Source organism: Kogia breviceps, chromosome 2 (assembly GCF_026419965.1).
Source record: "Kogia breviceps isolate mKogBre1 chromosome 2, mKogBre1 haplotype 1, whole genome shotgun sequence".
Lineage (NCBI taxonomy): Eukaryota > Metazoa > Chordata > Mammalia > Artiodactyla > Physeteridae > Kogia > Kogia breviceps.
In genome coordinates this window covers 142,427,592-142,448,109 of record NC_081311.1, presented here as the reverse complement: position 1 = coordinate 142,448,109, position 20,518 = coordinate 142,427,592, and the positions used below count along the sequence as shown (strand labels likewise).

The window sequence follows — 20,518 nt, the reverse complement described above, 5'->3', positions numbered from 1 at the left end:
AAAAACTTGGTGAGGTGTATCTCCGGAACTAAGGCAGGTAGAGGTGAAACTTGGCTGTTATGACTGTCCAGTTACTAAAAGAGGGCTTTTCCTTAGTAGTGGGGGGCTGGTCAACAGGCTCTAGAACAGTCCAGATTCCAAGTTCCTCAAACCAGTCAACTTCTTTTATTTAGGTTCTGTGCCCGGCAGGCAATGCTTTGACAATTAATGCCCTTTCTCAGGTGCCTCATCCCTGACAGGCAGTGCACCCTGGCTGATGAGGATAAATCATTGCTGTTGTCCTAATTAGCTTCCAGCATCGGGTCACCCTGGATAAGCGGACTGTCCAGGGTTTGGATTTCTCACGTTAAAAAGCCACACCCTGGCAGCTCAGAAGACCATCCCAATTCCCTCCACCCCGTTCCCCCAAGGTTTCTCTACCTCGTGAAGCAGATTTTCCCACCACCATGAAGACCTTGCTGATTTTAAAAACATAATTAGATCATTTAAAGCAGCAGACTACTTAAAACACCCACTGGCTTCCCATGGTGCTTACAGTAAATCCAAACTCTTCACTGTGGCTCCGGAAGCTCTATGCTCGGCCCTGCCCACCTCTCTAGCCTTGTCACGCCCTCTGTACTTCAGGAACTTGCACTTGCCCTTCCTCTGCTGTTCCTTGTTGCCTCCCCCTCAGAGGAGGGGCCTTCCCTCACCACACAATCTAACGCCCCATGTCTCACTATTTTCTGGTTCTCACTTATCACTCTGAGATTACTTATTTATTATCTATCTCCCCCCACTGGAGTACATATAAGCCTCGAGACAGTAGAGATTTAGTCTATCCTAATCACGGAACGTTACTTGTTGGTAGGTATTTGCTAAATATATGAATTTTAATTTTAATAGCACATTTTTCTAAAGTATACGTTTTTCTATTTTTCCATATATAAAATATGTGGAGTCTGGTTTTTTTTTTTTTTTTTTTTTTTTGTGGTACGCAGGCCTCTCACTGTTGTGGCCTCTCCCGTTGCGGAGCACAGGCTCCGGACGCACAGGCTCAGCGGCCATGGCTCACGGGCCCAGCCGCTCCGCGGCATGTGGGATCCTCCCGGACCGGGGCACGAACCCGTGTCCCCTGCATCGGCAGGCGGATTCTCAACCACTGCGCCACCAGGGAAGCCCTGGAGTCTGGTTTTGATAGTAGAGCCCCCCTTACCCCCAGGTGGTAGTAGAAGGTGCACTCTGAAGACTTGCTGATCTACCTTCACCCCTAGACTCTAAGCACCAAGAAGGCAGAGCTCTGTTTTGGTCACTGTTCCGTATCCCCAGTACCTCACACATGCATACGTGGTATGCAGAAGGTGCTCAATCAGTAACTGATAAATGAATGAATTACTACCTCAATCTCTAGGCAAGGGTATCCCATTCTCAATCCTTCTCAACACTTTGTTAGAATAATTGTATTGATCTTCCCATACTCATGTTGGTTAAGTAGTTTCTCTTCCAATAAACTTTAAGTACTCTGAGGGAGCAAATAAACCCCTAAGGGGAAACTGATGGTGAAGCCAACAGGCACCCACCCCCTGCCAAGCTTACCTCATATGTGACTGTGCATTCTACAGTCTGATTTTCCATTATTCCTATAATCCACTTCTCCATTACAAATGGGGGCTGAAAAAAACAAAAGTTAGGATGGGTGTAGAGCCATCATACAGCCTGCCCTTCGACAGCTCAGGTTTCTTGGAGGCTGGCTGTGCAGTACACAATTGGCAAGGGTGTGATTCAGGTTATCATGAAAGCCATGAGGTCAGATTATTAGGAAATTCATGCTGTTTCACATGTGATTACTCACAACATGCTAATGTCTAATGTTTGGGGGTTTGTTTTCATAAGATATCCTTTCCTATGTTTGTGAACAGCTAATCTTGTCTCCCACAATCTTCTCTTTTCCAATACATCATTCAATCCAATCATTAGGTCATTAACTCAAGCTAATGTCTGGAAGCCTCAGCGGAAAGCTTTCTCACCATTAAGAGAAAGACTTAACAACCTTAGAAGACCCTAAAGTGACTTTTTTGGGTGCAAGCAGTGGCTGGTTTAGCGGCTTCATAACCACCCTGCTTTCTGGCTATATCAGGCTACCCGGCAATGCTGCAGGTGCAAATGAAAATGGGAAGACCTTTCTCCACTATATTAAAATAAATGAGTAATAAAGAAGCCTATGCCTTGGATCCTATTTTAAGTTTGATGAAAATGGTCTTTATTAGAAGTGAATCTCCACTCTCTTCCTACCCCCCAACCCATCATTCCAGGGTTAAGGCTGCAAATGACTGACTGGCCATGAGATAGGCACAAAGCAAATGTGGTAGAGATTTAACTGGGCTTTTTTTTTTTTTTTATCGAGGGAAAAACAAAGAGATGTTTATTAACATGTATACCTCATGTATACACAGGAGATACCCAGGGAAAAATGAGTAACTCAAAGCATTCAGGATTAAATGCCATCTTTACAGAGAAAGGGGAAGAGGGGGATGTAGGCCTCTTGGAGGAGAGTAAATGATTTTTAGGAAAGATGAATGGGCCCTTAGAGGAATAGACAGGAGGTTTGTGACAAAGTTTGTCTGGGTATGGAGTCAACTTCCAGTCTCTCCTGTGACGAGAATCAATCTTCTCTGGTTTTTTTTTTTCTTCCTTAATTAGGATTTTTATTATTTCTGTTGATGTTAAAAAGTTCTACAGATTTTGAACGGCCCGCCCCAATCCTGTTTTTCCCATAAGCCCCGTTAATGTTGCTGCGTGATTGTGCAGCAGATATGGTTCCTCTAGAATGCATATATGGCCTTAGAGCAGAAGTAGCTGTATTCAGTTTTTATTTATTTATTATTTATTTTTTTGAGGTGCGCGGGCCTCTCACTGTTGTGGCCTCTCCCGTTGTGAATCACAGGCTCCGGACGTGCAGGCTCAGCGGCCATGGCTCACGGGCCCAGCCGCTCCGCGGCACGTGGGATCTTCCCGGACCGGGGCACGAACCCGTGTCCCCTGCATCGGCAGGCGGATTCTCAACCACTGCGCCACCAGGGAAGCCCTGTACTCAGTTTTATAACTCCACCCCGTTCTTTTTACTCTGAGTGACTTCCTTCCGTTATCAGGCATTGACTTGCTTCTCAGTGACACTGAAGCCACTAACAACTGGCGGCAACCAGAGATGGCACAGGTGGGGAGGAAAGAGAAAGTGTGTGTCCAGTCTCCAAGATACCAAAACACAGTCTGTCCCAACAGAATAAGGGAAAGGTGAAAGCAGATCGTAACCTTTGTGATAAATAACATAACTTCCATTTACTCAGGGCAGTCCAACAAGGAATATGCATATGCTTCTCAATTAAAAGGACTTGGGTGATTAGCAAACTCATGCCTGGGAAGCAAACACATTCGCAAGTCTAATGCTGTGGCTTTGAAGACTCTTTTCACTTCCCACTTGTGTTTGTACCATGGCTCTTGCTGCCAGCCCCATTTTCCTCACTGAAACCAAATACACAGTCAAGGGTGTACTAGAGGGCTTCCCTGGTGGCGCAGTGGTTGCAAGTCCGCCTGTCGATGCAGGGGACGCGGTTTCGTGCCCCGGTCCGGGAAGATCCCACATGCCGCGGGGCGGTTGGGCCCGTGAGCCATGGCCGCTGAGCCTGCGCGTCCAGAGCCTGTGCTCCGCAACGGGAGAGGCCACAGCAGTGAGAGGCCCGCGTACCGCAAAAAAAAAAAAAAAAAAAAAAAAAAAGAAGAGTGTACTAGAGTTAATGGCTTATATGACGTTTAGGCTGACTGTCCTATTGATTGACTTCATGGTTATTCACCTGAGTTGTTGACCTTCTACAATTGAAGTCTTACAAGTATTTTTTCAGTATTATTGGACAGATTTGAATTTTTTCCATTTTGAAGAGAAGCTAAGCATTTCTCTAAGACTGTCTTCAGTGTTTTCATGGGCGTGCTTGTACCATTGACCCCAAAGTAGTAAGATGCTCTCTGGCCCCTCTGGGAATTCATAGGTGTGAACTCAAGGAAGCCATGAAGACTTCAACATATGCTTCATGAATAATCTCATCTCAGTTCTTCAAGAAATTCAACACCACCAAGAAAGCCTTTCTCCTGACAAGTTTTTAAAAGTTGAAAATGACCCAAAATTCGAGGTAAATATTTACATCATTAGCATTTTCTTTCTTTAATAAATGACAGAATACACATAAAGAAATGTAGAAGAAAGTTAAAAAAAAATTAAACAACACTTTTTTGTAATACTTTTTAGTTCACACAGCATACGTGGAATTTTAACAAAAAACTATTATGATCTCAATCTGCTAAATAAAATGTGCCTTTCAACAGCCAGCTTGAGGCTGAGCTGGTACGAGCATCACAAGCACAAAAGCACACTGCTGGGTTTTATTTTTTCGGTTTTTTTTTTTTTTTTTTGCGGTACGCGGGCCTCTCACCGCTGTGGCCTCTCCCGTTGCGGAGCACAGGCTCCGAACGCGCAGGCTCAGCGGCCGTGGCTCACGGGCCCTGCTGGGGTATTTTAATGTCTTTGTTTGATATCTGTGAGTTCAAAAAAGCTTTTAAGCAGTAAATAGAACTCTACCTTTGTCAGCTTTAAAATCTCTGCATCAGGTAGGTTAGTGTTGAATGTCACATCTTTGATGTAGGTTATTGCAATTTCATCCCCATCCATTTCCATATACATTTTCCACTTACAATCCTGGAATTAAAAGAAAAATTACAGAATTTGAGAAAGTAAAACAATTTTTTTTTGTCTCAATGTTTTATAACACATGACGTACTCTTTTTTTGGGGGGTAAGAAGCGGATTTATTTAGAAACACTCCACAGAGTGTGGGCCACCTCAGAAGGTGACAGAGGCCTCACATGACGTATTCTAAATGAAGTTTTGCTGGAGTGTTTTTTTTTTTTCTTTATCAATAAAAGGACATGAAATTAGATCTCTTTCTATATCTAAATAATCCCCAGGTGGGGCAGTCTTGAGACACCATTTATCAATCTAAATGTTCTATTATAGGAGTTGCAAACTCCACATCCTAAATGAGCAAGGCAGATAAAAATGAATAAAGCCAGGCAGTTTCATTACAGAGCCTTAAATTGTAATCTTTCAAAATAGACCCTCTTAATTTACATGTTAAACATTGTAGGGATATTTTTCCATTGACCCAAAGAAATGTGGTCTTCCCACATTTTTTGAAATATAAGTCCCTCTTGATCTACCTTTCACTTTTCCAGTGTTGGTAACGACATGGGTTCAAGAAATAGCTCCCTTTCTTAACAGGAAATGTGAGGATGTACGGCGGTGCATAACTGGCCTAAGCATTGGGGGAGGGGGATCAGGGGAAGGGTTAAGGGACTCTTGGTATCGAAAAGGCAACTGCCCTAAAGAGACAGCCACCACTCAGCTTCTGTTGATTGTTTCCATGTGGGAATATGAGTCTAGTCTTACTAGGTCATTTAATGATTTATGAAAAGTTGGATATCTGATTCTTGTATGAAACCTCTTGATTTTTTTAAATGATGGTATGTTAATTAAATTTTCAGTAAAACCACGATGTAATGAAAGAGTGCTCTACACCATTAGTCACCAGGGGAATGTAAATTAAAACCACAATGAGATACCACTATATACATACCAGGTGGCTAAGACTGATAACATCAAACGTTGGCTGTGATTTGGAGCTACTGGGTTGTTGGTCACTTTGGGAAAATTTTGGCAATTTATTATAAAACTAAACATATATGTACTCTATGACACAGAAATTCTACTCCTAAGTATTTACCCAAGTAAAATGAAAAAGGACTTGTACAGTATTCTTCTGAGCAGCTTTATCATAATAGCTAAAAAACTGGAAACAGGCCAAGTGTTGATCAACACTTTCATAGAATGGAATATACTCAGCAATACAAAGCAACTAATTATTGATGCATGTAGCAACATGGATAAATCGCAAAAGCATTATAGCGAGTGAAATTTTGTATAAAAAGAAGAAACTAAGGCTTCCATTTACATGAAATTCTAGAACAGACAAAACCAATCTACAGTGGAAAATATTCAGAAAAGTGGTTGCTTCTGCAGATGGGGACTGACTGGGAAGGGGCATGAGGGGACTTTCTGGGGATGCTAATGCTCTATAGGTAGTGGTTTGGGTTATATAGGTATATGCATTTGTTAAAACTCAGCAAATGTATACTTCAGATATGTGCATTTCTTTTCTTTTTTCTTTTTTCTTTTTTTTTTTTTTTTTTTTGCGGTACACGGGCCTCTCACTGTTGTGGTCTCTCCCGTTGCGGAGCACAGGCTCCGGACGCACAGGCTCAGTGGCCATGGCTCACGGGCCAAGCCGCTCTGCGGCATGTGGGGTCTTCCCGGACCGGGGCACAAACCCGTGTCCCCTGCATCAGCAGGCGGACTCTCAACCACTGCGCCACCAGGGAAGCCCCTGTGCATTTCTTACTGAAGTCTAGTATACTGAAGTATTTAGGAGGAAGTGTACTCGTATCTGCAAATTACTTTGAAATGCATCCAAAAATAAAGATTGATAGATGGTTAAGAAGATAAGAGGGATGGACAGATATGTAATAAAGTACATATGAAAGATCCTGATGCTTGAATCTAGGAGTTGAGTATACAAGAATTCCTATAAAATTTTTTCAACTTTGCTGAAAAATTTATATGAAAAATTTAATAGTAAAAATGTTGGGGTATAAACACTGTGTATGCAATTAAAAGGAAAAAGAAACCCATGTCTGTGCACCAAATTTGACCCCTGGATCATAAATTCATCTTCTTTCTTATATTATTTGAAGAATGAACGATTCTGAGATTAAGGATAAAGCACTGAGCACCTTACATGCTGAAACCAGAACATGCTCTCACACAAGCAGACCTGGAATGTTCTCTGAGCAAGCTCGGACACAATTATTATGGAAGAATGCTAACAAAGGGGCTGCTGAAAACCTGTTGGCTTCAATAGGAAGCTGGGAGGGCCCCATGTTTTAGGAAAGCTTCTGGACGAATTGCAGAACCAAGAAGGGCCCAGGTCTGAAGGGAGGGCCCCTCTTTGCCCAGCCATATTCACAAGATGGAGAGCCAATTAGTGAAGGAAAAGGTCTATTCAATAACGTGAAAAACTAGCTCTTGGCTAACACAAGTCAAATTAGTCGCTCAGAATTGACAAATCTCTCAGTATTTCTTTGTTTTGGAGCCACTGCTACCCTGGCAACGTGAGCCCTGAGATAACTGGGCAGGATAATTACTCTTTGGAGTCATGACTGCTCTTCTCTGAAATAGCAAGAGCCTCCTCAAGGCAGTAGCTGGAATAAAAAGCCTTAGAAAAGACAAGTTTACTTAGTTCTGTTTCTTATGCCTGGCAAGTTTTGGAATGAAGTTAGTCAAAAGCACAGTTAAAAGACCTTGAACTGTGGTGCAAATGCCCAATCCCCTCTGCTTCACCTCCGTGACCTCTGGCCCCAATCAGACCCTGCCGAGGACAGGCTCAGGGGAGCTCTGCGTGGAGAAGGGTCTGACTGGAGGGAACCCAGGCTGTGGAGTGCTTACTATGCTTTCGGCATCTTGCTGGGTACTTACACTGTGCTCTTTTACTTGATATCCATAATGACCCTGCAAGTTAGCTTTATTTTCCCATAAGGCAAGTGAGAAAAATGAGGCTTAGACAGATTAAGGAATTTTTCTAGGTTTTCCTAGCCAAGAAGTGGTGGAGGTGGGATTAGAAAAGCACAAGGCTGGGGACTTCCCCGGTGGTCCAGTGGTTAAGAATCCACCTTCCAATGCAGCGGACGCGGGTTCGATCCCTGGTTGGGGAACTAAGATCCCACATGCCACAGGGCAACTAAGCCTGCGCGCCACAATTAGAGAGAAGACCCACCAAAGCCAAAAATAAAATTTTTTTTTAAAAAAGGCACAAGGCTGCTTGGCTCCAAAGTTGGAGGAGATACTAATAGGGAAGGGCAACTGGGAGGGTGGCAGGACAGACTCATTGGATGGTTGACAGAGCTCCAGAATGGGACCAGCTATTAAAGGAGCAGGACCAGAGAAGACTTTGCTAATACAACCAAAAAAGCAAGTGGTCACAGGTCCTCCCCTAAGCCCTAACTTCTTTTGTTTCCTCAAAGTCCAATGTGGAGAAACAGGATCTAGATATAGGATTACAGACCTTTTATTTTTTAAATTATTTTCCTCTTAGCTGAAAGAAAGCCTTTTACCTGAACCATAAAAGAAGCAGTCTTCTACAGAAGCCATAAAACTATAATCAGAGAAGTGATAAGAGGGGCATTATCCATTCATTAAAAAGTAGGCATTGATTGTTACACAGATGGGAGAGAAAGAAAGGAAATATGCAGCGTTCACCCAAATTATTAATTTAATGTGTCAAGGCCCTGATGTAACTCCTGGGTATTTTCAGGGCATGTATGATTTTATTGTTGTCTAGTTAAGAAAAGTAATCTACAAATAAAGTAATGGAATTCTTTATATTCTGCTCAATTTTAAATTACCCTAAGGTATTCCTGGCATTTTTGTTACTCGGTGAGCCAATGGTGTCCAAAAGCATTCTCCACAACTCTCAGGATTTAAACAATTTATTGAATTCCACAGGACCTGACTGCAGACAGGATGCCGCCGCCATGTACCGAGTTCTTAACCAACTGATCATTGGAAAGGTTTTCATATGAATAAGATGAATTAAATCATCAATAATATCACTAAAAATAACAATTGTCCATATTTATGAGCCTAATATAGAATTTTACAAGCACAATTGCTAGCTTTTCAGTGTCTTGGTAGTGATATGGACCAGATAGTGGAAATAGACTCTGATTTAAAAACCATTCACTTTTACCAGGGTGAACTATTGATTTTGGCTTGACGTGAATGACAGAAATGTGGGTATTGATTTTTGAATGGGAAACATTCAAGAGTTACTTTGAACGTCTGCGAACAACTCTTGATCTTGCCAGGCAGAAATCAAAAGCAGACAGCTCTGTATTCTGAGAGAGCCCATGGGGGCCTTGAAGGACTCCTTTTCCAAAACCATTTCACCCCTGGCAGTCTGCAGTAGTTCTGTTATTCACTCATTTGGTTTAAAGTGCTGAGGATTCCTATTAAAATGGAAACAATCTAGGAGAGGATCATCATTGCGTCATTGCTGGGGGAGCAAGACAGGGGTGAGGCGAAAGATCACGAGTTTAAAGTGCAACCACTTGAGCTGGAATCCCAGTTTTGCCACTTTCCCCACAACCTCATCCAAGTTATATAACCTGTCTGAATCTTAGTGTTTCTTTAATGACGAGTGGGTGGTTGTATTTGGACTAAATGAGATAATGTAAATAAAGTACCCAGCACTGTGCCAGAGCCAAATTAGGAGCCCCCAAAGAAGTGATTACTATTGTTACCAATACTGGTCACCAACAGAGCTCCAATCTGTTATTACATTAGACAGCCCATCACCTAGCAGCCATCTAAGAGAATGGGCCAGAAGGTAAGTGAGGCAGGAAGGTTCAAAGAGTGTCTAGAATAGGGACCTGGCCAGAGTGGACAGGCTGGATCAAAGCATCTTCCTTGGGCAGGAGTTTGGGGACCCAGAGGGCACTGACTGACACTGGTGCCGGGGACTGCTCAGTGTTGGAGAAAAGAAGGTGCAGCCAAGTGGCAACACAGCAAAGACTGCCTTTATGAAATAGGTAGAAGGAAGAAACTTACATCTTCTTACATATATGGATTAGATAACACCGATACTGCTTTTCCTGTTTCAACGGATCCTGATGCAGCCCTACCAACAGAAACCAGCAGATGTCCGGAGGGATAATGGCTGTGAAATGTGACTGACAGCCAGAGAGCCTTATCTTGGATGAGGAAACTAAAGCACAGAGGGATGAGGTAATTTGACCAAGATCACACAGAGAGCAAGTGGTAGAGTTCAGAACTAAACCAAGGGGACCCACTGTGCTATGAAGAGCAGGTTTCCCCTCTGTCTTTTCTGAATCCTGAACTTTTCCTGTTATGGGTTAACAAGAGTAAGAATTATAGGGCTTCCCTAGTGGTGCAGTGGTTGAGAGTCCGCCTGCCGATGCAGGGGACACGGGTTCGTGCCCCGGTCCGGGAAGATTCCACATGCCACGGAGCGGCTGGGCCCGTGAGCCATGACCGCTGAGCCTGCGCGTCCGGAGCCTGTGCTCCGCAACGGGAGCGGCCACAACAGTGAGAGGCCCGCGTACCGCAAAAAAAAAGTAAGAATTATAGTACTTTCTACCTTCCAAAGTCAACGAGTAGTCTAAATTATCTTGGTGAGTTCCTTTATAGGACTCCACGGCAGAGATTGAAATACTGAGTCTCTCCAATAAGTCCAACATAGTCAATTTCCCCCTCCTTTATTGAAAAAGATCATTGTTAAAAGTGTATACGGTGCCATTCCACTGTTTGTAAGCTCCTTTTCTTGACTGATTGGGCCAGGATCTGGAATCACAAACACTTCCCTCCAGTCCTGGCTTAGGCTTTGTGGCTAGGCAGGGCGGCCACTCTCCAAAGCAGAAACAACCTTCTCCCATCTGTTTGCACAAGCAGAATCATGGGGCAGGTCCTGACTACCATGTATTTTTTATTTCATAACTAGATTCCCACCCAAGAGGACATTCCCACTTCTCAAATTTGTACCTTGCACATCTCTAGGGAGTGCTAATTACTAATCTATAGGGAAAAGGCAGTGACACAGCAGCCTTTGGGGAAGTTCTTCGCTGAGGCTGAATAGCAAAAAACAGCTATCCAAACCTTTCTACTAGCTAGATAATCTGCCCCTCAGTGCAAATCTATAAGAAACAGATGGGATTCTGTTGGGGAGAGGGGAATTTTTGCATTGGAAACTGATGAAAAAAATGACAATTCTGTTGAATGCCCAGGATATGTACCATTTCAGCTGCTGAAATACCTGGATAATTTTAGGAGCAAGTATGTGGTTAATGGAGGATGAGAAAGCATTCCGTTTGAACTGCTCCAGCATTGCCAATTACGTGAAAATATTTTCTGAATTAAGATTACTGGCCAAGTAAAACAGAAACTCTTACACTGTGAAGTTAACATCCTAAACAACACTCAGTTAATGCTAAATTAAATATCTCTTTGTGAGAAATCACTATTACATTCTCTGCAGGCTGTTTAAAATTCTTTGGAGTTCCAGGCTAATACATGTGATGCCAAACATACACATCCCTTCTCCCTTCCATAAAAAGAAAAAAAAAAGAAGCAAAAAAAAAGGAGGAAGGAAGAAAATAAATTTAAAAAGAACTAATCAAGATAGAGGTAAATTTTCTAAATAGAAAAAGTGATTGAAGTTAGCACAAAAATTATACTTAAATATTATTTTAAGTTCTGGGCAATTCAGAAACAACAACCTCTCTTTCTATTTTTTTTTCCTACCAAAATTTTGTTGCAAATATGAGCATTATAGGTAAACCTTTAAAAATCTAGGGCCAAGATTATTTAGGACATTTGAGAAGGAAACAGACCTCCACATTGGGCTTTCAGGCTCCTATAGATGACCATTACCTGAAAGTTACAGACATTAACATTTTTTAATGTATTTTTTATTGAGGTATAATTTGCACACAATAAAATGTACAGGTTTTTTTTTTTTTTTTTTTTTTTGTGTGTGTGTGTGTGTGTGTGTGTGTGTGTGGCCACACCACTCGGGCATGCAGAACTTCCCCCACCAGGGATCAAACCCACGCCCCCAGCAGTGGAAGCGCAGAGTCTTAACCACTGGACCACCAGGGAAGTCCAGTGTACAGATTTTTAAGTGTACAGCTCAATTAATTTTAACAAATGTGTACACCAATGTAATTACCCAAACAGGTAAGATATTCCACTAGCCTAGAAAATTCCCTCATGCCTTTCCCAGTTGATAACACCTCCACAACCAGGGGCATCCACTGGTCCAATCTCTACCACCCTAGATTAATTTTGCCTGCTCTAGAACTTCACAAAATTGGGATTTTGTAGTATGCGTGTGTACATGTCTGGCTCTTTTCACTAGGCATAATGTTTTCAAGATTCTTATTTAATCCCCACAGGCTTACCCTGTTACAGATAGCACTGCCCCCACGTTACAGACGAGCAGACTGAGGCTCAGAAAGTGTCGAGATTGGCAGCAAGTTAACTTAGCTGCACTGGGCATGCCCAGTCTAATGGAGGGGATACTGGTTTTTAAAATCCCCATCACCACCCTATCCGTTCCCCATGACCAGAGAAAAAGTAAAATCACCAGAGAATGCCCAGGATTCTAGCAAAGAGGCCTTTCCACCTTAAAAATAAATAAATAAAAAATGGCCTGTACTGGGGAAACATTTTAAAATCTAAGATACAGAGGTCAGAATAAACTTTTTAAGATTCAAGAGGGGGGGAAAAGAGGGAAACAGTCTCCTAGCAGGCGACTGACTATTTTGAAATGTAAGGAGTCATACAAGATGAAATAAAAATACGATAGAAATGTTGGTCATGCTGGTATTAAAAGTAGTAAGATGTTGATGATTTAGGCCTCCGAAGGCTCCTTTACATGCGTTGCTATTATCTCGCTCAGCTGCTGAAACCTGCTGTTTTAAAGGCAGGAGAGTGGAACATCCCCAGATAGCACCTGGGTTATTTATCATTATGTATAACCCTGGTACACTCTATTTTATTATGCTGCCTTTAAAAGGAAGATAATGCAAGTATGGTTAATTTGTTTCTCTTCTTTATCTATACAGTGTCGTGACCCATCACGGCTTTGTCCCACGAGATTTGTTTTTCAACCCAAAAGAAATCCACAAGAAACTCTCCCGAAAAATTCCATTAATAACCTCTTTCAGCGCATATAGGTTGCAGGGTCTGGAACTAAGAATGTTTTAATCTCTCCAGCAAAACAATGTCTCATAATGATGTACAGGACTATTGCTGTACTGATGAAGAATCATACATAATTCAGCACCTTTCACTTGGCACCACTGTGATGTCCTCATTAGCCGTGGCTCACAGTGTCTGTCAGATGGTGTCCATGTGAACGCAGGCATTATATTGTCTTTGAGATGTGCAGCTGCTTCCATGACACTGCCAGTATATAAAAACATGACGCCAGTTTGTTTTATTTAGTGCTAAACCTTCCAGTTTGTAAAAACAAGGCTGACACAGAGCCTGACATGAGGCAGTGAAAATAATTAGCTCTCATTTTCTCAGCCTCCTATTTCCTTCTCCCTGCTGTGTTCTCTTTCCACTAAACCACCACATGTCAGTCGAAATGGGAGGCAATTAGTGGGCTCATTTCAGTCCCCACAACTGTGCTGAAAAGAAAGTATTTATGATGGCACAATGAACAGCTGAAAGATTAAATAACATTTGCCTTTTGAAAAGAAAATGACTTCTAGCTAAATGGGCAATTTTTGATTATTCTCAAACAAGCTTAGAGTAGTTGGTTTTTAAAATACAAGAAAGGAAAATGAGTCATTTTTAGGTGAAAGAATCAAATAAAACTTGACACAGTAATGCAAATAACTGATGTTTTATTGCAAAATATGTAAATGCGTTATACCCTTAACAATGGCTTGTGTCTAAGGTCAGGGCAGACTGGTGCCAACTAGACACCAGTGGAGATAAGGTTGTTCTATTGCCTTCTGGGGGGTTGTTATTTGAGTTATGCTTGAAAAAAGGACTTTAGGGATGATGTTAAAATAAAGTGAAACAAATCAAGTGAGATACGCTTTCATATGATGCATTACACACTTGACTACCTGAAATGGTTCAGATGTTAGTTGACATGTTTGGAAAGGGCTTCTTTACTTATTTATTTTTAAACTATATTTGAAATTGGGAGGTACAAGGTATTCAGCTTGGAGAAAAAGAATAGTAGGTCTTCCTCTTGATTTTTGAATAAATAAGAATCTGTTCTATCTCAGACTGGGTTTCTTAACCAATATAGAAAGTGGTCTCACTTACCTAATTACTGCTTAAATGTTTTTAATACTGGGAAATGGGCTGCAAATAAACTTTCACCCAGGACCCTCAAAATACAAAAACAGCTTTTCTACCTACTAAATTCTCCTCCTACCTCCCATGTCTCCAGAAATGACTCTAAGAAATACAAGTTTTGTTTCTTTTTTTTAGAAATAGAGTTTTTGGGAAAAAAAAAAAAAAAAAACCCTAAAGTGTCCTAGTTAGCAGGCATTGTTTATGCTCAATCCAAATCCTAATGTAGATGTGGTTGTCACACATCTTTGCTTCCCTAACATAGTGCTTTTAATTTCATTCCAAATAATCTGTTCTTTTACAGTTGATTATTTCCAAGATCCAATTTTTGGTTCAGAATACACAAGTCAGTATGAGTTATCAATGTCTTCTCTCTGCAGAACTTACAGTGATTCCCAGAGACTTTTCAAAACCTGCTTCTAAAAGCAAAGATCTCTGTTATTATCAGCAACTGCGCCTGTCATCATAAAGTTGCCAGTGATGGCTGTTACAACCGTTTTAAAAGGCAGTCACAAATTTAAGTTCTGTTTCTCTGATTGTATAGTTATATTCTTACTTCCTACAAACTCAAATCCTAACTTGTGATTCATACACTGTGGTCAGTGTAGCTGTATGAGCCAATAGCCACCCAAGGGGATCTAAGCCAACAATGGGTTCATTGGGAGCCTGGAACACTCTCTGAGCTAACTACGCATTTTAATATAGCTGGAAACCAGCAATAATGTGTTTGCAATTTATTTAAACCTATGTTTCGTCAGGTATACTTCCTTGCTACTCATGGTTTTGAAAGGAATTCATAATCTTGATTAAGGAGACTAAGAGTGATCCAATCTGTGCTGGAGCCAGCTCTCATGAGCTGATTGCTTTCATCTCTTCCCAACTTCAAGTTCAGTGATGTCACATTGGCAATTTGAAATTGGCCACGTTAGGAGCATTGAAGACATGGAAAGCTGCAAACACTACAAGTCAGGGCTGTTTCCCCAGTTATTAGACATTTTCTGGCAGGCCATTTCTACACATGACTATCAACCCATCAGCAAGGATGTACTGGACGCCTCTCCCAGTTTTGTTTTAGTTCTATAGGAGGATGCCTGACCTGTTTGACGAAGCACATCGCCATCGCGAATTAGATACCAGCAGCAAGTCATGTAGTCAAATTCTGAACTGCATTTGCTCCTATGCTGTCAATTAAAATTTGTATTTCTTACAGAACCCGACCACTGCAAGCTTATATACTGAGGCACACGAACACATGTGTGTGTACATGTATCTTTCCCCCCAAAAATAGTTGGCCATGGGAAATAAACTTCCCTACACTGAATTTTTCATAAACGTAAGACATATCAAAGTAAGGCAAAGCACTGCCTTTTAGTTCTTCTGAAATGTACAAAAGCTGTTGACTTTTTACTTCCTTACAACATCCTTTGTGCCCTGTTATTTTATTCATGTTTATCTATCCATTTATAAAAACTCCACAATAGGAAAAAAAAAAGCCCTATTTGGCAGTTTTTAATATTTATAGTGCTTTGAGAAAGGGCCTGGAGATTCAATTAAGTTCATTAAATGCCACATTTTATAAGCAATCTAATAAAGACGTAAAAGCATAATAGTAAGTGGGAAGCATTTGTGAAAAGCAGCATTTATAACCTATAGCTGAAACAGCTGGAGAAGCAGAACTATTGACTGCATTTCTTCGGGTGAGGAGTGGGAGAAGGGGGCCAGGTGCTAACAGTGACGGGTGTAAGGAGGGAGGCGACGGGGATGGAAAAGCCTTCTATTCCGATGGGGGCAGTTAGTGCTGTTTCTATCCCTTCCAAATGTCCCTCTTATTTTCTCTACCTGGTTTGCTTGCCCCTTCAAAATGCCTCTCGAAAGGAAATCAGAAGAGATAGTCATCTGGAGGGAGGTGGCTGGAGTCTGGAAGCCAGTCTCTAGTTAAGGGTCCACTGGAGCCAGGGTGTCGTTTCCCAGGCTTCTCCCCTAAGCTCATCTCTTCTCTACAGCTGGTGATCCACTTAGACCCAAGGGAGCCCAGCTTCAATCAGGTTTCCTTGCCTCACTGGGGAGAAAAGGGACTAAGGACACGAGAGAAAAGTCTGCGACTGTCCAGCACACGCAAGGAATGAACGGCTCCTCAGAGAGTTCCCTCCTAACTCTGCTTTTGAATTTTTATGACACAAAGTCTCAAAAGGATCTCAGTGAGAAAACTCCTGCGTGAGTTGATAGTTTATTCCTTGGCAATTTGAGAATCAATGTTCCTGACTGGTGAGCTTATAAGAGATATAATAATAAACTCTATGCAGCTGAATATTTCAATAAAAAAGGGTGGTCGCCACCCTGGAGACTGCATGAAGCTGCCTGAGATTCGGGAAGCTGCTTTCCTTCTGTAGCAAGTCAAAGGCCTTAGGTTACAAAATGCAGGGCACTTTCCACATGAAACAAAAATAGTGGTGGTTTAGTATTAACTGACCAAAAAAAGTGTTTGCCTTTTTATTACCAATACACCTATTTTGGGGGATGATGATACTTTTCAAAAAGAAGCAGTTTGACACCATGGTTGAGCCCTTGGGCTGGACCCGCCCCTAACCAGGTAGGGACTCTGGGGGAGGAACTTTTCCTCTCTCCTCCTCAGTTTCCTCCTGGGCCTGATACAGGGATACTGCTCCCTGTGAGGGTGGATTGTAACAATTACACCAGAAAAATGTTTGCAAAGCACTTGCCACAATGTCTGGCTGAGGTATGAAATAATAATAATTACCATAAGCATTTCCAGCCCTTCGCCCAGGAAACTTGAGCTGAGAAAGACCCAATTTCTGCCAATACCACTGTCAACTTGGAGGCTGCCTCAATGTACATTGTTATTCAAATTAATAATTAACTTTACTCTTTAGAAATGGGTCAGGTAAATGGGTAAAACTCATTCTCAACTTATTAATTTAAATTTTCAGGGAACCCTTTTTTTTCTTTTTTTTCTTTTCTTTTTTTTTTTTTTTTTGGCATTACGCGGGCCTCTCACTGTTGTGGCCTCTCCTGTTGCGGAGCACAGGCTCCGGACACGCAGGCCTAGCGGCCATGGCTCACGGGCTTAGTTGCTCTGCGGCATGTGGGATCTTCCCGAACTGGGGCACGAACCCGTGTCCTCTGCATCGGCAGGCGGACTCTCAACTACTGCGCCACCAGGGAAGCCCATGGATGAATTCTTGAATTCCATATGGTGCTGGTGTCTGGTGAGGGCCTGGGCATCCCAAGGGGCTGGGGGTGGCAGCAGAGACTGAGATCATGGGCAGGGGGTCACGCAGGTGCTCTGGACTACTGGAGCAGGCACAGGTTCCCAGACGTGAAAGCCTTTCCTTGGTCTGGTGAATCAACCTCACTTACGGGCCATAATCCATCTAGTTGTAAAATGAGGCTAAAAAAAGAATTTAATCTGAATTATCTGATCATAAAGGTTGACAGGTCTTTCTTACAAGGAAAGGCTTTATTTTCTACATATATTTGTATATTTGTGGATAAGGTCACATTTCCATTGTTTCCTCTTAGTAGGCCAGTTACTGAAACAGCAAACCAATTTTAAGTGGTAGCTAACTGGTGGTCCTTTTCGAGGCAATGGGAAAACACAGCTACTATTTTCATGATAAAGTCACTGTCATACATTATTCCCAATCGCTGCCGTTAGAATATATCTTTCATTTTAATTGTAAAAGAAAAGGTGAAATAGTCAAGCGAATCTCCCTGATACGCAAACTCAGGTTTGGAGAGAACTTCCAAAACCCCAGTGTTCTCGTGTAACTTATTCTAGTCATGGAGATGGGGTAAAGGCTTCATCTTTTCTGTGAAGATGGGCTTATGGGAACTTAGTTAATTGGGATTTTGAGGATGACCTTTTTTCTTGGGTTCTACCTTGAAGGGTCAAGGTAACAAGGTTTTCATGTGGGGAATTTAAATTTCAATTTAAAGTACATTTGTGAGAAGATATTTCATAATGTTAGGATATAGTCTGACATAATTGGGTAGTTTAGATCTGGACAATAGTTTACTCTAGGATTATTCTGTAGAAGTTTCCAGATGGCTTAAATATCTTGGGCCAGGTATTAGAGCTTAGCACATGTTTAATATATAAGTGATGATGAAGATGTAATTTCTGGTCTCAGCTCCATCCTCTTACCCTAGGCTGGTAACACACTTTCTCTAATCAAGGATGACAATACCATGTGCCTTATGCATCTCACAGAAATGCCAACGGGGATAAATGAGATGACATGTATGAAATAACTTGAGCTCTTCAGAAAGGACTCTCTAAGCATAAGTTTTAAAACATTATATTCAGGGCTTCCCTGGTGGCGCAGTGGTTGAGAATCCGCCTGCCGATGCAGGAGACACGGGTTCGTGCCCCGGTCCGGGAAGATCCCACATGCCGCGGAGCAACTAAGCCCGTGAGCCATGGCCGCTAGGCCTGCGCGTCCGGAGCCTGTGCTCTGCAACGGGAGAGGCCACAACAGTGAGAGGCCCGCATACCGCAAAAAAAAAAAACAAAAACAAAAAAACCCCCATTATATTCAGAAAATTATTTGCAAACGACCATGAGCCTCTGCGAGCTCATATTCAAAACTCATCCCTTCCAAAAAAGCTTTTCCTGGGAATTCCCTGGTGGTCAGGACTCCGCATTTTCACTGCTCAGGGCCCAGGTTCAACCCCTGGTCGGGGAACTACGACCCTGAGAGCCGCGTGGCGTGGCCAAAAACTTTTTAAAAATTTAAAGGAAAAGAAAAGAAAGCTTTTCCTGATTAACCTCACCCATTCCCGTCACTTCTTTATATTTTTAGCACCTTGGCGTTACATCCGCATTGTATGTTTCACTTTTGATCTATTGCATTATAATGTCATCTATCCAGCTGCTCACCCTAGAAACTGGGTGCCATCCTGGCTCCTCCCTATCACCCCAACTCCAGCTAGTGACACTCTCTGATCAGTTCGGTCTGATCAGTTCTGTCTCAGCATCCCTGGACACAGGGCACTTCCATGGCACTGCATAGCCTCAGCTCCTTGTCCCTTTTCACCTGGTTGTCTGCACTGCCCCACGCAGGACTTTATTACTCTATCCCGAGCCCTTTCCAATTCATCCTTCTCTGTGCTTTTGAGAGATCTTTTTAAAACACAAATAGAATCCTCTCTACTCCCTGCTTAAAACTCTTCAAACTCCTTAGCTCAGCACATAAAACAGTTCTTTTTCTGGTCTCCAGCCACCATTCTGGCCTTAACGCTCCCAACACTATTCTACCTGCTGCATGTTGTCACCCCAGAGGGAGCAACGCTTGAGTTGAGTTGTGAGGTCCTATAGAAATCAGTCCAAAGAAGAGCTGCCTGTGTTTTCCTGGCTTCTGAGCTTTTGCACATGCTGTTCCTTTTGCCTTCAATGTCTTCTCCCTACCTAATAATTCCTGATGGTTTTCAAATTTTAGTTCAAGTATCACCTCCACCAAGAAGATGTCAAGATCCTCTTCTGACCCCTTTCTACATCACTTTCAGTGCTCATCCACTGTGCTTTCATTGAATGATGTGCATGAGGTTGTAAAAAATGCATCATTCTGTATTAAAACCATTCATTGATCTTGTCTATTTCTTCCCATAAACTATGGCTTCCTTGCAGGGCAGTACTATACTTTTTTACTTTGCATTCTGGGCATCTAGCATTGAGCCAGACACACAGTATGTCCTCAGTAAATTTCTGCTGAGTGAATGGATGAAATTATTGCTCTGCATGGGTGACCAAGGATCAGCAGATAATCGAAAGTTGCAGTGACTTTAGGCCTTGTGGAAAACCAATGACTCAAGAAGTCTATACCATCATGGTCAAAACCAGACCACTATATTTGGTCTCCAATATCATTTATAGCTTCTGATTTTTTACTAACTATATATGTATATTTCAGTTTTCCACGTTGACAAGTCATTTCTTTGTTAATTGAAAATAATTTTCTTGGTTGAGATTACTCTTGACAAGTCTTTTTCAGGAAAATTCTTCCCTCTTCTTTTACCCCCTCCAAGCCATAAAAATGTTTAAACACAGAGTACTCATAAATAAAGTGCCATAGAGTTGAGCATACCAAAGAAGGCAAATTAAAATGTGCTATTTATTTACCATCAGATGGACCCGGGGTGCCCACAGCTACAGAATCTCAGGATTGGAAGGGCCCTTGCTTATTGTTGGAGAGGAACTTACTCTCCTGCCCCCCTTTCTGGTAGCTGCTTCTAACAACAGGAATGAATAGACAGTGACCCACTCACAGAGGGAAAAGAAAAGTGTTCCTATACCAGACACCTAGAGTCAGAGCAGCTTTCACTCAACCAAGTTCTGTGGCCCAAATAAGGAAGGTTAAGATTTTCATTCAGCAAGAGCATCAATCAATATACCTGCAGTGGTGCAGGTAAAACACTCTGTCCAGTGTCTAGAAAGAGCATCTTTTGAAGCCCCTGGTGAAACTAACCC

The 20,518-nt window shown here is 42.1% G+C and overlaps 1 protein-coding gene across 1 annotated transcript in view; it reads right to left on the bottom strand.

Moving 5' to 3' along the window:
- The window catches only part of MAP3K20 (mitogen-activated protein kinase kinase kinase 20), a 170,411-nt gene that overhangs the window by 7,125 nt on the left and 142,768 nt on the right, over window positions 1–20,518 (bottom strand). The window contains exons 17-18 of the mRNA XM_059054547.2: window positions 4,607–4,723; window positions 1,576–1,650 (exon numbers count right to left, since the gene is read on the bottom strand). Coding sequence (XP_058910530.1) covers window positions 1,576–1,650; window positions 4,607–4,723 — 192 coding nt within the window. The remainder of the gene's footprint in view (window positions 1–1,575; window positions 1,651–4,606; window positions 4,724–20,518) is intronic.